This window comes from Microcaecilia unicolor, chromosome 6 (genome assembly GCF_901765095.1).
Source record: "Microcaecilia unicolor chromosome 6, aMicUni1.1, whole genome shotgun sequence".
NCBI classification, from domain to species: Eukaryota; Metazoa; Chordata; class Amphibia; order Gymnophiona; family Siphonopidae; genus Microcaecilia; species Microcaecilia unicolor.
The window spans coordinates 290,177,692-290,193,060 of NC_044036.1; the positions used below are offsets into that span (position 1 = coordinate 290,177,692).

The 15,369-nt window shown below is 48.1% G+C and overlaps 1 protein-coding gene across 6 annotated transcripts in view; it reads right to left on the reverse strand.

The window, feature by feature from the left end:
* The window catches only part of PRRC2B (proline rich coiled-coil 2B), a 353,949-nt gene that overhangs the window by 297,723 nt on the left and 40,857 nt on the right, over positions 1–15,369 (reverse strand). For all 6 annotated transcript variants that reach the window (XR_003942611.1, XM_030207802.1, XM_030207800.1 and 3 more), the window contains exon 3: positions 15,116–15,293. Coding sequence is in view for 5 of the 6 variants with exons in the window: in XM_030207802.1 (XP_030063662.1) it covers positions 15,116–15,293 (178 nt within the window). In the remaining variant the exon portion in view is untranslated. The remainder of the gene's footprint in view (positions 1–15,115; positions 15,294–15,369) is intronic.

Genomic DNA, 15,369 nt, shown 5'->3' on the forward strand with positions numbered 1-15,369 from the left:
ACCAGGATCGCGTGAACCAGATGCAACTCCAGCCACTGAAGGAGACGACCTATCAGGGCCACAGAGGAAAAACATACAGAAGATCCAACGGCCATGGCTGTAGAAGTCCATCGACTCCCTGCGCCCTTGGGTCCTTTTAGCGGCTGAGGAATTTCGCTTTGAACGCCGAGGCGAAGAGATCCAAGACCAGAAGACCCCAGTGATCCACCATTATCTGAAATGCATTGTCGCCGACAGCCCACTCCCCAGAATAGAGAGTGGTGTGACTGAGGAAGTCTGCCTGAACATTATCCACTCCCTCTACATGAGCCGCCAAGAGGGCCTCCAGATGCCACTCCGCCCAGCTCATAAGCCGAGCCATTTCCTGCTCTAGACGCAGGCTTCGAGTTCCTCCTTGATGACTGACATAGGCCACGGCTGTGGCGCTGTCTGACATGATGTGGACTGATGCACCTTTCAGTAGAGCACAGATGCTTGGAGGGCCAAACATAGTGATAGAGCAATATGCCTCCTCTTGCAACCATAGGCCTTGGGCATACTGCCCCTGACATTGAGCTTCCCAGCCCAAAAGACTGGTGTCTGTCATGACCACAATCCACTGTAACATAGTAAATGACGGCAGAAAAAGACCTGCATGGTCCATCCAGTCTGCCCAACAAGATAAACTCATATGTGCTACTTTTTGTGTATACCCTACTTTAATTTGTACCTGTCCTCTTCAGGGCACAGACCGTATAAGTCTGCCCAGCACTATCCCCGCCTTTCAACCACCAGCCCCGCCTCCCACCACCTGCTCTGGCACAGGCCGTATAAGTCTGCCAAGCACTATCCCCACCTCCCGCCACCGGCTCTGCCACCCAATCTCGGCTAAGCTCCTTAGGATCCATTCCTTCTGAACAGGATTCCTTTATGTTTATCCCACGCGTGTTTGAATTCTGTTACCGTTTTCATTTCCACCACCTCCCGCGGGAGGGCATTCCAAGCATCCACTACTCTCTCCGTGAAAAAATACTTCCTGACATTTTTCTTGAGTCTGACCCCCTTCAATCTCATTTCATGTCCTCTCGTTCTACCGCCTTCGCACCTCTGGAGGCCTCCCTCTGAACAAATTGGGCATCCGGAGCCACCAGCGAAGACTGCCTCTCTTCTGTGCTGGTAGTGACAACTTTCGCAGGACGGAGTCCCTTTGCGGTGACCACCTGGAGAGAACAGACCTTTGAAGAGGTTTCATATGTGCCCTGGCCCACAGCACAGCTTCTATTGTTGCCGCCATGGAGCCAAAACCTGCAGATAATCCCGCGCACACGGGAGCACAGAATGCAGAAACTGATGAATCAATTTCTACAACTTGAGAATCCTGTCTTGGGTGAGAAACACTCGACTTCTCTGAGCGTCAAAACACACTCCCAGATAATACGACTGAGATGACTGTAGCAGACTCTTCTGCGCATTGACTAACCATCCAAGGGACTAGATAAAAATTGACCACTCTCTCCGTGACCTGAAGACTGTCACTGTGCAACTTCGCCTTGATCAGCCAATCGTCCAGATAAAGATGGACCAGAATCCTGTCCCTTCTGAGGGCTGCTGCAATCACTACCATTACTTTGGTGAAAGTACTTGGAGCTGTCGCCAGACCAAAGGGCAACGCCCAAAACTGAAAATGCTGGCCGAGAATTGCAAACTGCAGGAACTGCTGGTGGAAGGGGTGGATCAGAATGTGGAGATATGCTTTGATGAGATCTAAGTCCATCAAAAACTCTCCAGACCATACTGCTACTATGACTGACCGTAGAGTTTCCATAAGAAAGGAGGAGAACTTTAGTGCCCGCTTGACTACTTGAGATCTAAAATGGATCTAAGAGAGCCTTCCTTTTAGGGGACAACAAAATAAATGGAATAGCATCCCAGCCCGAGCTCCGACGTGGGGACTGGACAAATAATCTGGAGGTTAAGAAACCTTTCCAGATCTATGGCATCTGGTTGAGACCTGGATTCCGGAGCAGTTGGGGATGCAAGGCTCTGAGAAAATGCTGACAGAATCGGCATGCTGAGAGAAGGCGACGGACGCCCAAGGCCGGTTATAGCAAAAATGTTAAACTATGCAGACAAGGAGAAGCTGCTGCAAGCGTACAGAAAAAAAAAAAAAAAAGAGAATGTTGGAATATGAAGGACAAATTTCTACTCTTCCAGGATTACTCAGCGGCTGTGTCGGAGCAGTGCAGGAAGATGGGGCAACACTGTAAGCGGCTGTTCAAAAAGGGTGTGAAGTTTGCGCCGCTTTTTCCTGCTAAAGTACAGATCCTGCAGGATAATAAGATGCTGGTTTTTTTTTTTACAGACCCCAAGGAGCTTGGAAGCTATGTGGAGCGGTTATAAGACTGTATATTTATGGGTCAATACACCTGGCTTGATCACCTATCTGAGGGTGATTGTCTGGCAGCTCAATGGGTATTTTAAAGAGATGAGGCGGTCAGAGAGGTGCAGTCTGACTGGACATGCTATATAAGAGGCTCACTGTGCAAGTTTCAACTAGGAGAGCATAACCGCTATTAACAGCGAGCACGAATCGTGACGGCCACTGGACCTGGTTATTCAAGTGCGGAGAGAGGACTTGTAGTGCATCGGAGATATGGGCCTGGCCTTGGACTTGTTTGAGCTACCTGGTGTACAACTGGAATGACTTGGTCAGATGTTATGGTTTGCATTTCTTGTTGTTCTCTTATCCTGTTTCTTGTCTTCATTCTCTTCTATCTCTCTTTGAATGCTGCAGCCTGTATAAGGCTCAAAGCAACAATGGGCCACCTTAGAGGTGGTGGGGTGGGGTTTGGCAGGAGGGGGAGAGTAGGGAAGGTATTTGTCAAGAGAGGTATTGTTATAAGGGGAACTGGGTAGCAATAAGGGGATGGGGAAGTTGGTGTTGGAAAGGGGACTGACTGTGTTGGAATGGATGTGGCTGTGTGTATGTGGGAACTTGCAAACCTTTTGACCAGCTTAAAAGAGGCGAGGAGAAGACTTATTCTCTCTCCATCTGAAACATCTAAAAAAAAATACATGGAAATAAAGAAGCAAGTGCAGGTAGTTTTGGACGCCAGAGCACTTTATGACATCAGGCTTTATAAATATCGCATGCATAGTTGGGGTAATAAAACAGGCAAGCTCCTAGCGTCACTGGTCAGGCAACGGACCGGGAAGAATTATATTAGCAAGATCAAGAACGTGCATGGGGAAGTCCAGTCAGGTCCGGAAAGAATCCAGCGGGAATTTGCTTGTTTCTACTCTTCGTTGTATGCAAAGGGTTCTTTCTCAGAGGGTAATTGCGAAAAATATTTTGGTAGTATCCGGTTACCATCTTTGACAGAGGCGCAGGTGGCGTGCCTCAATGCGCCGATACAGGGGAAGGAGGTACAAAAAGTTATAAGACAGCTTAACCTAGCAAAGGTGCCTGGACCGAATGGATTGGGCACAGAATTTTACAAGATCCTACTGGATCAAACTGTACAACCCTTTGTTGCGATGTGCGAGGAGGTGCGAAGCTCATAAAATATGGGACCATCCTTAAATCATGTGTACATAACAGTGTTACCAAAACCGGGCAAAGATGCAGAGCTGGTGGGTTCTTACCGCCCATTTCACTGTTTAATCAAGATATTAAAATTCTGGCGGCTGTGTTGGTGGCTAGGTTGGGTGAATTGGTGCCTAAGCTAGTCCATAGTGATCAGGTGGGCTTTATAAAGGGGAGATATGCATCCGCAAATATTCTGAAGGTGAGCCGTATTTTACTGGAAGGCCACATGAAAGATGGTGATAAGATTCTGGCCAGCTTGGAGGCTGAAAAGGCACAGGCAGCTCCTTGTGACTCTGGGCAAGTCACTTAACCCTTCATTGCCCCAGGTACAAATAAGTACCTGTATACAATATGTAAGCCGCATTGAGCCTGCCATGAGTGGGAAAGCGCGGGGTACAAATGTTAACAAAAATATAAATAAAATAATTCGACAAGGTAGTGTGGGAATATTTGTTTTGGGTATTGCAAAAATATGGGATTACGGGAGAATTCTTGGAGTGGGTAAGAGCACTATATAGTACCCCGACGGCTCAAATTCTCATTAATGATTCGTTAACGCCTGTTGTGCATTTGTGGGGAGGTACCAGACAAGGGTGCCCATTGTCGCCTTTGTTGTTTATTCTTATTCTGGAACCCTTGGCAGCTAGAATATGTCAAGATCCAAACTTGAAGGGGGTACATGTAGGTGGTAGGGAATATCGCATAAACTTGTTTGTTGACGATGGGAAAATTAGGTTCTTACCATGATAATTTTCTTTCCTTTAGTCATAGCAGATGAAGCCATTACGTATGGGTTGTGTCCATCAACCAGCAGGGGGAGATAGAGAGCACTCAACTTTTCACAGTGCCTCATGGCCAGCTAGCTCCACTGCCTCTTCAGTATTTGAAGCTTCCAAAGCAGTATGGCAAACCACAATGGGAATAACATGAACTTTCCTCACAGCGAACGATGGCCCCTTAACAAGGGCATAAACTCAAAAAAAGGAGGGAATGAACTCATCCTCCTGGAGGGAATAAACTCGTCCTCCACTTTGTATAAACGGAGGGAATACTTGCATCCTCCTGGAGGGAATAAACTCATCCTCCCAAAACATGAACTGGAAGGAATGAACTCATCCTCCTATCACTGTAACAAGAATCCTGAAGACTGTTTTCAGACTCCCCAAGGAAGGAATATAACCTTCAGGAAACAAGAACAGCACCTAAAAATCAAAATCACTGCAATTCAGACAATCATACAGGGAGGGCTCATGGCTTCATCTGCTATGACTAAAGGAAAGAAAATTATCATGGTAAGAACCTAATTTTCCCTTCCTTGTCATCAAGCAGATGAAGCCATTACGTATGGGATGTAACAAAGCAATCCCTAAATAGGGTGGGAACAAGCCACACCACGCGCTAGCACCTGTGCTCCAAAACGCGCATCCCTCCTGGCAGCCACATCCAGCCTGTAATGTCGGGCGAAAGAGAGCTTAGAAGCCCATGTTGCAGCACTGCAAATCTCATGAAGAGATAGTGCTCCAGTTTCCGCCCAGGAAGAGGAAATCGCTCTTGTGGAATGTGCCTTAAAGGCTTCAGGCGGAGCCCGGCCACACAGCAGATATGCTGAAAAGATAGCTTCTTTGAGCCAACGGGAAATAGTGGCTTTAGACGCTGAAGACCCTCTGCGAGGACCTGCAAACAGCACAAACATGATCAGAGGTCCTGAAACAATTTGTAATTCACAGTTACTGCAACAGAGTCCTGCGCACATCCAAAAGGTGCAACTGCCCAAATGAATCTGGAAACTCCTCCTCAACAAAGGAAGGAAGAAAAACAGGCTGGTTTAGGTGAAATGCTGAAACCACCTTAGGCTTGAAGGAAGGCACGGTCCGAACCGTGACCCCTGACTCTGAGAATTGCAGAAAAGGGTCTATACAAGACAGCGCCTAGAGCTCTGACACCCGTCTCGCCGAGGTAATGGCCACTAAAAAGACGGCCTTCAGTGTCAAATCTTTCTCTGAAGCACGCCGAAGCGGTTCAAAGGGAGCCCCCTGAAGGGCCTTCAATACTAACCCCAGGTTCCAAGCTGGACAAGGTGCCCGCATGGGAGGACGGAGCCGAAGCACCCCTCTATGAAACCGTGCCACATCTGGATGAGCAGCTAAGGACACGCCTTCAACCCTGCCACTTGCACCCGCAGGGAATTATAGGCCAAGCCTTTGCGTACACCATCCTGCAAAAAGTCCAGAATCGGCGAGACAGAAGCCCGCAATGAAGAAAGCGCTCTTGAAACACACCAGACTTCAAACTGGCGCCAAATCCTGGCATAAGCCACAGAAGTGGAGCGCTTACGGGCCTGCAGGAGAGTGGAAATTACCTAATTTGAGTAACCTTTCTCTCTCAATTGTGCCCTCTCAATCGCTATGCCATAAGACCAAAGCGGCAGGCGTCCTCCATGGCCACCGGACCCTGTGACAACAGGTGCAGAACCAGAGTTAACGGAAAAGGAGCCTCCAACAGCATCTGTCGGAGGTCCGCATACCAAGGCCTCCTGGGCCAATCCGGGGCAATGAGCACCACTTCTCCTGGATGCAGCCAAATCCACAGGAGCACGCGCCCTATCAAGGGCCACGGAGGGAAGACATACAGCAAGCCCAAGGGCCAGGGTTGAGCCAAGGCATCCAAACCGGCAGAGCGAGGATCCCTCCGTCTGCTGAAGAAGCACGGGACTTTGGCATTGGAACTGGTCGCCATAAGATCCATCACTGGCTTGCCCGATTTGGCACATATCTGCAGGAATACATCGTCTGCTAGTTCCCACTCCGCTGGATCGATCTGATGCCTGCTTAGATAGTTGGCTTGCACGTTGCTCTGACCTGCAATGTGAGCTGCTGACAGGGACTGTAGATGCAGCTCGGCCCAGTGGCAAATTTTGTTCGGCCTGCGCGGCTACAGCTCTGCACTGAGTGCCGCCTTGTCGATTTATGTAGGCCACTGCTGTCGTGTTGTCCGACATCACTCGGACCGCCAATCCTTCCAGGGTCACTTGAAAGGCCAGAAGAGCCAGAAACACCGTTTTCAACTCCAGGCGGTTGATAGACCACTCCGACTCGTCGGGCGTCCACAGATCCTGGGCATGCTTCCCCTGGCAATGTGCGCCCCAGCCCTTCAGGCTGGCATCTGTCACCACTAGGCACCAATCGGGGAGCGCCAGCGGCATTCCCCGCCGCAACATGCTGTCCGAGAGCCACCACTCCATACTGAGGCGGAACACAGAGAGCCAAGAAAGTCTGTACTGATAATCCTGAGATACTGGAGACCATCATTGAAGTAGAGAATACTGTAGAGGTCTCAGGTGCACTCTCGCCCATGGCACCACTTCCAAGGTGGCCGTCATCGATCCCAACAGCTGGACAATGTCCCAAGCTCGCAGGCGGGGCATCTTCAGGAGCAGACGGACATGATTCTGAAGCTTGCACCGCCTTTGCTCGGGAAGAAACACATAGCCCGAGGCTGTGACGAACCTGGCCCCCAAATATTCTAGAGATTGCGAGGGGGTCAGGTAACTTTTGGCCATATTGACGACCCAGCCCAGAGATTGAAGGACTGAAACCACTCTGGCTGTAGCTAGATGACTCTCTTTTTCTGAGTCTGCTCTGATGAGCCAGTCGTCTAGGTACGGGTGAACCCGGATACCCTCTCGCCTGAGAAAGGCAGCTGCTACCACCATTACCTTGGAGAAGGTTCAGGGAGCTGTGGCGAGGCCAAAAGGCAAGGCCCGGAACTGGAAATGTTTTCCCAACACCGCAAACCGCAGAAACTTCTGGTGCGGGGGCCAAATTGGTATGTGCAAGTAAGCTTCTTTCAAGTCCAGAGACACGAGAAACTCTCCTGGCTGTACCGCCGCAATGACGGAGCGCAGAGTTTCCATGTGAAAATGCCGCACTCTTAAGGACTTGTTTAGCTCTTTTAAGTCCAGGATCGGGCGAAAAGACCCGCCTTTTCGTGGCACCACAAAGTAAATGGAGTAGCGGCCTAGACCTTGTTCAGTGGGAGGCACCGGGGTCACAGCCCCTATCTGGCACAGACTGTGCAAAGTTTCCTCTACCGCCACCCGTTTGGCGGCAGAACCGCATCGGGACTCCACAAACACATCTCTCACTGGGGCATCGAATTCTATTCGGTATCCGTCTCTGATCAGGTCCAAGACCAATGATCTGCGGAGATTTTGGCCCACTCCTCAAAAATGAGAGAAAGTCTTCCTCCGATGACAGGAAACGAGGAGGGGGCCGGCGCACTATCATTGAGAGGGTCGCCCCTGAACTCCAGGCCTTGAACCGGCAGCTGCGGAACGTTTGGCCAAGCGAAAGGAGTTTCTCTGCTGAAAGCGGGCACGCGAAGTGAACCCAGCAGCATGCCCCGTCCGGTACCTTCTAGCTTCACGGAAGCGAGGTCTGTAAGAGGAGCGGACCGCCTGACCCTTAGAGGAAGGCTTCGGCCTATCTTCGGGCAAGCGCTGAGGTTTGGAATCCCCCAGGCCTTTAACAATGTTTTCCAGCTCCTCACCAAACAGGAGAAGGCCTTGAAAGGGCAACTTCACCAACCTTTGCTTAGAGGCCATGTCCGCCGCCCAATGTCATAGGCAAAGAGTGCAGCGAGCCGCCACTGCTACAGCCATTTGTTTAGCCGAAGCTCTGACCATATCATAAAGGGCGTCAGCCAAAAAGGACAAGGCCGACTCCATCCGCGGAGCCACTTCAGATAAGGTCTCCGCTCCATCACCGGGCTGTTCCACTGCCTGCTGTAACCAAGCCAGGCAGGCTCTAGCAGCATAACAACTGCATGCAGACGCCCGAACAGTGAGACCTGTCAAATCAAAGGACCGCTTCAGAGCTGAATCAAGCCTGCGGTCTTGAATATCCTTCAGGGCAACACCTCCTTCAACAGGGAAGGTAGTTCTCTTTGTCACAGCCGTGACCAGGGCATCTGCTTTAGGCATTGCAAAGCGAGCCAAATGATCCTCACTCAAAGGATATAATTGCCCCATAGCCCTGGCAACCTTCAAAGGTCCCTCGGGGTCAGCCCATTGAGCCGAAATAAGCTCTTGGATGGAGTCATGCAAAGGAAAGGCTCGAGCAGGCTTTCTGGTACTAGCCATCCTTGGATTAACAGAGGAGGCTTTGCCACTCCCAGGATCTTCAATCGAGAGGGCTTGTAAGGCATCTGAAATAAGCGCTGGCAGCTCCTCGCGGTGGAAAATCCTCACCGCAGACGGATCATCAAGCTCCTGTGGCAATTCTGCACCCGACTCTGGCTCCTCCGCCCAAGAAGTTCTGCCAGACCCCTCAGAATCCTCATAGCCCGACCACGGGGGGAAAAGGGGGGGGGGGCGCCACACTCAGAAGGGGAATTAGCCCTTCTGCGTTTATCAGGAGGATAAGAAACAGGCAAAGCCAACTCCAAAAGGCCAGGATCCACCGGGGGGGGGGGGGGGCAGGCAGAGGGTCCGAAGATCCCTGTGGAAGAGCTCTTTTAAGCATGTACACCCTATGCAGCATTAAAACAAAATCAGGGGAGAAAACCGCTCCCTGACCACCCGGATCCTGCCCAGGGCTATCAGCTCTATTATTAGCCTCACTCAGAGGAACCCCCCCCCCCCCCCCCCCGGATTCAGGGCTCTCCATCGCAACGGAGGCCACGCCATGTGGAAAATCCAAAATGGCGTCCGCTGCCAGCTCAGAGCGCAACAGATCACCGCTCGCTATGCTCGGGCCGGCTCTACCGTCTGTACAGCACGAATTACAGAGCCCCGCTGCTGATTTACGCTTGCCACATTTAGAACAGCGCTTTACAGTCTCCGCAGCCATCGCCGAAAACAGCGGTAAAATTCAAAAATGGCGGATCGCACCAAAAACATCCCGATCGCGGGCCCACCCCGGAGGAGTCAGAAAACACTCTTACCTCACTAGACCGAGTATCACAGCTCCAGTCCTGCAGAAAAATCTCAAGAAAAAAAAAACTTTTCCAAGATCACTGCGCTAAAGCGCGACGCGATTTTAATTATTATTTTTTTTAACGCTGTGAGGAAAGAAGAGGCACAAAGAGGTAAATAAAAACATTCCGGAGGCTCAGATAAGTGGGAAAGGCAGGGAAAGGCGAACCAATGTGCCTGTATCCACTGAGTGGGAAAGGACAGGGAAAAGCAAGCTAATATGTCCACATCCACGGGGGCATGGGTAAGGCAGGGAAAGGGCTGACCTATGTGCCTTCAAAGTGAAGCTGCTATAGCCTCTAACACCCCGGCTAACAACTGGCAAGCCAGGAGCCACCCCCAGGCAGATTTTTGATGAAGCTCGAAGAAGCTGCAGCCACCCTGCTTGGGGAGATAGAGAATACTGAAGAGGCAGTGGAGCTAGCTAGCCATGAGGCACTGTGAAAAGTTGAGTGCTCTATCTCCCCCTGCTGGTTGATGGACACAACCCATACGTAATGGCTTCATCTGCTTGATGACAAGGAAATGCTATTACTTATTGATAATGCATCGTCAGGCATCCTTCAAGTGATGGCTATTAAGGAATTTGGGACGTTTTCCGGACTGAGTATCAACTTTGGTAAATCCGAGACATTGCTGATAAGTAATCCATGTGCGTGCGCCCAGGTACCTGATTTTCCACTGGTGTGGGCTAAGGAGAGGATTAAATATTTGGGGGTATTCTTGAGTGCGGACATTAAGTGGGTGTACAAAAAGAACGTAGTGGACAGGCTGGAAGCCATAAAAAGACTCTGTTGGAAATGGAAGGGCCTACCAGTTAGTTTTATGGGGCGGGTGGCTCTGGTGAAAATGGTTCTACTTCCTAAAATAATATACCCGCTCCAGATGGTGCCGCTATGGATAAGCAAAAAAGAGGAAACTCTATATCGGCGTGTAGTTATGTCCTTTATATGGCATGCAAAACGGCCTTGAATCTCATTTACTAAACTGTCCTTGGATAGAGCGAAGTGGGGCATTAGACTGCCTGACATTAGGGCATATAATGTGGCAGCGCTTATGCACTGGATACACGAGCGTCATATGGAGGCGGAGTTTTTTTCCCCAGCAGTTTTCTGGACGAGTTGGTGCTCTCCGCTGGATCCATTTGTTGTTCTGAATTCAGGCTCTTTAAGTGGCCTAGGTGAGATTAGGGCGAATCCTTACCTGTTGGCAATGAGCAAGGCCTGGAGATGGTGGAGAGAGCTTGGAGGTGTCCAGAGGGGGGGCGAGACCGTTCGTGACTCTGACAGGTAATAGGGACTTCCCAGCAGGAATGGGAGCAGCTGTTTCCGCAAATGGAAAGCCAATGGTTGTAGGCACATAGGGGATTTTCGGCAGGTGGGGGGACAGTTATTTCCATCGTTTGAGCAAATCAAGCATGCATGGAGTGTTCCGACCTCTCAGTTCTTTGCATTTTTGCAAGCTAGGGATTTTGTCTTGGCAACTGAGAGGAAAAAGGGGGACCATGTGGTTTTTGGGAAGCTGGATTTTCTTTATTTGCAGCTTCCCTCACAATTAAATTATCACAATGGCACCAATTCATTAGGGCTAATAAGGAGGCAACTTACCTACAACAGTTAGCTTCTGTATGGAGTAGAGACATAGGTGATAGGGTCACTCCGGAGGAATTGGGAGGAGTGTTTGGGGAACTTAGCAAACTTACGTCTAATGCAGCTTTGCAAGACATTCAATTTCGTATTCTACATAGGGTACACATATCCAGGGCAAAGGGGAGGGGAAACTAATTGTATCACAAAAAAAAAATTGAGACAAGGGTGATTAGTTTCAGTTGTTGTATTAGTGCTATCCACCTATAGTTTATATTATACTTTATGTCTGGTTGTGGACAGTAGTGCTGTGCTGAAGAGATAAATTTTGTTACTGTTTTTCTTCATCATTGACTAATAAAGATATTTTCAAAAAAAAAAAAAAAATCCAGAAAATCCTTCTGAAACACAGAAAGAAAGAGAGCCTTGTTCAGATGAAAAGCCAAGACGCCCCTTTTACTCCTTGGTCATCTAGCGGTCCAACCGATTCTTTTGCCGGCTTTCTGCTTTTAATATACCTACAAAAAATTTTTACTATGTGTTTTTGCCTCCAACACAATCTTTTTTTCGAAGTCCCTCTTAGCCTTCCTTATCAGCGCTTTGCATTTGACCTGACATTCCTTATGCTGTTTCTTATTAATTTTCAGTTGGTTTTTGAACAGCATCCACGCCTGATGTAAATTTTTGACCCTCACAGCCACTCCTCTAAGTTTTTTTTTCACCGTTCTTCTCATTTTATCATAGTCTCCTTTTTTAAAGTTAAACGCTAACGTATTTGATTTCCTATGTATACTTACTTCAAAGCTAATATGAAATCCGATCATATTATGATCACTGTTATCATGCGGCCCCAGCACCATTACTTCCCGCACCAGATCATGCGCTCCACTAAGGACTATAGTAACATAGTAACATAGTAGATGACGGCAGAAAAAGACCTGCACGGTCCATCCAGTCTGCCCAACAAGACAACTCATGTGTGCTACTTTTGTGTATACCCTACTTTGATTTGTACCTGTGCTCTTCAGGGCACAGACCGTATAAGTCTGCCCAGCACTAGCCCCGCCTCCCAACCACCGGCTCTGGCACAGACCGTATAAGTCTGCCCAGCGCTATCCCTGCCTCCCAACCTCCAGTCCTGCCTCCCACCACTGGGTCTGGCACAGACCGTATAAGTCTGCCCCGCACTATCCCCGCCTCCCAACCTCCAGCCCCGCCTCCCACTACCGGCTCTGCTATCCAATCTCGGTTAAGCTCCTGAGGATCCTTTCCTTCTGAACAGGATTCCTTTGTGTTTATCCCACGCATGTTTGAATTCCGTTACCGTTTTCCTCTCCACCACCTCCCGCGGGAGGGCATTCCAAGCATCCACCACTCTCTCCGTGAAGAAATACTTCCTGACATTTTTCTTGAGTCTGCCCCCCTTCAATCTCATTTCATGTCCTCTCGTTCTACCGCCTTCGTATCTCCGGAAAAGGTTCGTTTGCGGATTAATACCTTTCAAATATTTGAACGTCTGTATCATATCACCCCTGTTTCTCCTTTCCTCCAGGGTATACATGTTCAGGTCAGCAAGTCCCTCCTCATATGTCTTGTTACGCAAATCCCATACCATTCTCGTAGCTTTTCTTTGCACCGCTTCGATTCTTTTTACATCCTTAGCAAGATACGGCCTCCAAAACTGAACACAATACTCTAGATGGGGCCTCACCAACGACTTATACAGAGGCATCAACACCCCCTTTCTTCTGCTGGTCACACCTCTCTCTATACAGCCCAACAACCTTCTAGATACAGCCACCGCCTTGTCACACTGTTTCGTCACCTTCAAATCCTCAGATACTATCACCCCAAGGTCCCTCTCCCCGTCTGAACCTATCAGACTCTCGCCACCTAACACATACGTCTCCCGTGGATTTCTATTCCCTAAGTGCATCACTTTGCATTTCTTCGCATTGAATTTTAATTTCCAGACCTTAGACCATTGTTCTAGCTTCTTCAAATCCTTTTTCATGTTTTCCACTCCCTCCGGGGTGTCCACTCTGTTACAGATCTTAGTATCATCCGCAAATAGGCAAACTTTACCTTCTAACCCTTCGGCAAAGTCACTCACAAATATATTGAACAGAATCGGCCCCAGCACCTATCCTTGAGGCACTCCACTACTCACCTTTCCCTCCTCCGAGCTAACTCCATTCACCACCACCCTCTGGCGTCTGTCCATCAACCAGTTCCTAATCCAGTTCACCACTTTAGGTCCTATCTGACTAGGTCTAGAATTTTTCCTTCTGTCGTCGGCTCCTGTACCAGCTGCTCCATAAAGCTGTCCTTGATTTCATCAAGGAATTTTACCTCCCTAGCATGCCCTGATGTTACATTTACCCAGTCAATATCGGAGTAATTGAAATCACCCATTATTGTTGTGTTGCCCAGTTTGTTTGCGCCACTAATTCCTTTAACATTTCTGTTATCTGTCTGTTCATCCTGGCCAGGCAGTCGGTAATACACTTCTATCACTATCCTTTTCCCCTTTACACATGGAATTTCAATCACATGGGGTCTGTGGTCTGTCGCATATGCCAGATGATCTGGTCAGTGAAGGTTGGATAATCAAGACTATACTGTAGATAGTCTTGATTATCTACAGAACCAAAAGCAGCCCAAAATCATCCTCCAAAGTTTTTCACCGATCCATCATCCCCCTTCCACACTTCAAATGAAGCTCCTGTAGCCAACTCAATCCAAAAGGCCAGGCACTCACTAAAAACACCTTGGTTCTAAAATGAGCCTCACTGAATGTACTCAAGAAAGGAATTTCCAACAAACATACCTGATTGGTGCATACCACATAAGGCAGTCTAACGAACACAGTGAATGACCCAGATGCAAAACACAAAAAGCCAAAAACAATAGTTTTAATGTAAGTAGTCAATGCAAAGTGTTTAGTAAGGGGCCAGTATGCCCCCTTTTCTCACTACCAGTTACAAGTAGTGCCACTATATTCTGGACAACCTAAAGTCACTGTATAATTTCTCAGAGAGACCTGTGTACTAAGAATACCCAATAATCTAGGGAACTTAAAACTAGAGCACAAGCACATCATCCCCTCATTCAAAAAAAAAAAAAAAAAGGCTTCAACTGCCTAACAATTTAAAATAAGCATTACATACCATCCTTGAGATCTAGGCTTTCAATGTCAACTACCTGTCCAGTAAAACCCCCAAATTAGATTATTTCCCCTCTATACTCACATCCCTCCCCAAGTCTCAACAATTTAACTCCCAAGCATATCTCAGTTTTTTTTCTTATTCAACACTAAGAAATTCTCCCGAGTCCACCCAGCCACAGTCTATAAACAATAATTCCACTTCTTCACAGTCCCTATCATATCTACCCCCAAAGGAGCCACAATCTGAGTATTTAGTATATAATCATGGTTTAAAAGCAAAACACTGAATTCTCAGTCAGCAGGCATAACAAGCCTTTTGGGACTCCATAATGAACTTGTCAACTCCCAAATTGTTACTCCCCCCCCCCCCCCCCCCCCCAAAATAAAAAATAAAAAAAAAATTACCAGGTCTGAACAGACAAGAATGAATGAAACCAAGACAACACAAGTCTAGTCAAATCCAACTCCCAATATCTACTTTAGAAGGTTGTGATCTACCAAATCAAAAGCACAAGATTAATCAAGCGAAATAATCAAGTCCGCCTGATTTTTATCCGTAATCTGGTACATACAATCCAATACAGCCACCAGCATTGATTCTGTTATATTCATCAATCTAAAATACAGGATTCCCCAGGATGTGCCCTCTTTCCCATCACCCCCAATCACATTAACTCATTGGAAACTGTATCAGGGTAATAAAAGGTCTATTAAAAAAACATGATGAGAATATGATGTAAAGATGAAAAACACAACAGATTGTCATAGGGAGCTCCGAGTTGGAGAGCTCAGCTCAGGATGCCATCCTCTGCTTGTACCTCTTTTGGTCTGGCTGTTCCTGTTTGTTTGCCCATCCTGTACCGTCCTTGGGTACTATAATAATATTGGGATCGTTTCCTTTGTTCTCAAACTTCAAGCTTGGCAAGTTTGCAGGAGGTGGCATGCGCCGGGCAGTGGTAACTTTCCCAAGACTCTGTAAGCCATGTCTAGGAATAACTGCAAAGAAATAAAACAAACAACGACGAAGTCTGTCATAAATTCCATCCATTAAATTCCAAAAGGCCAGTGCTGT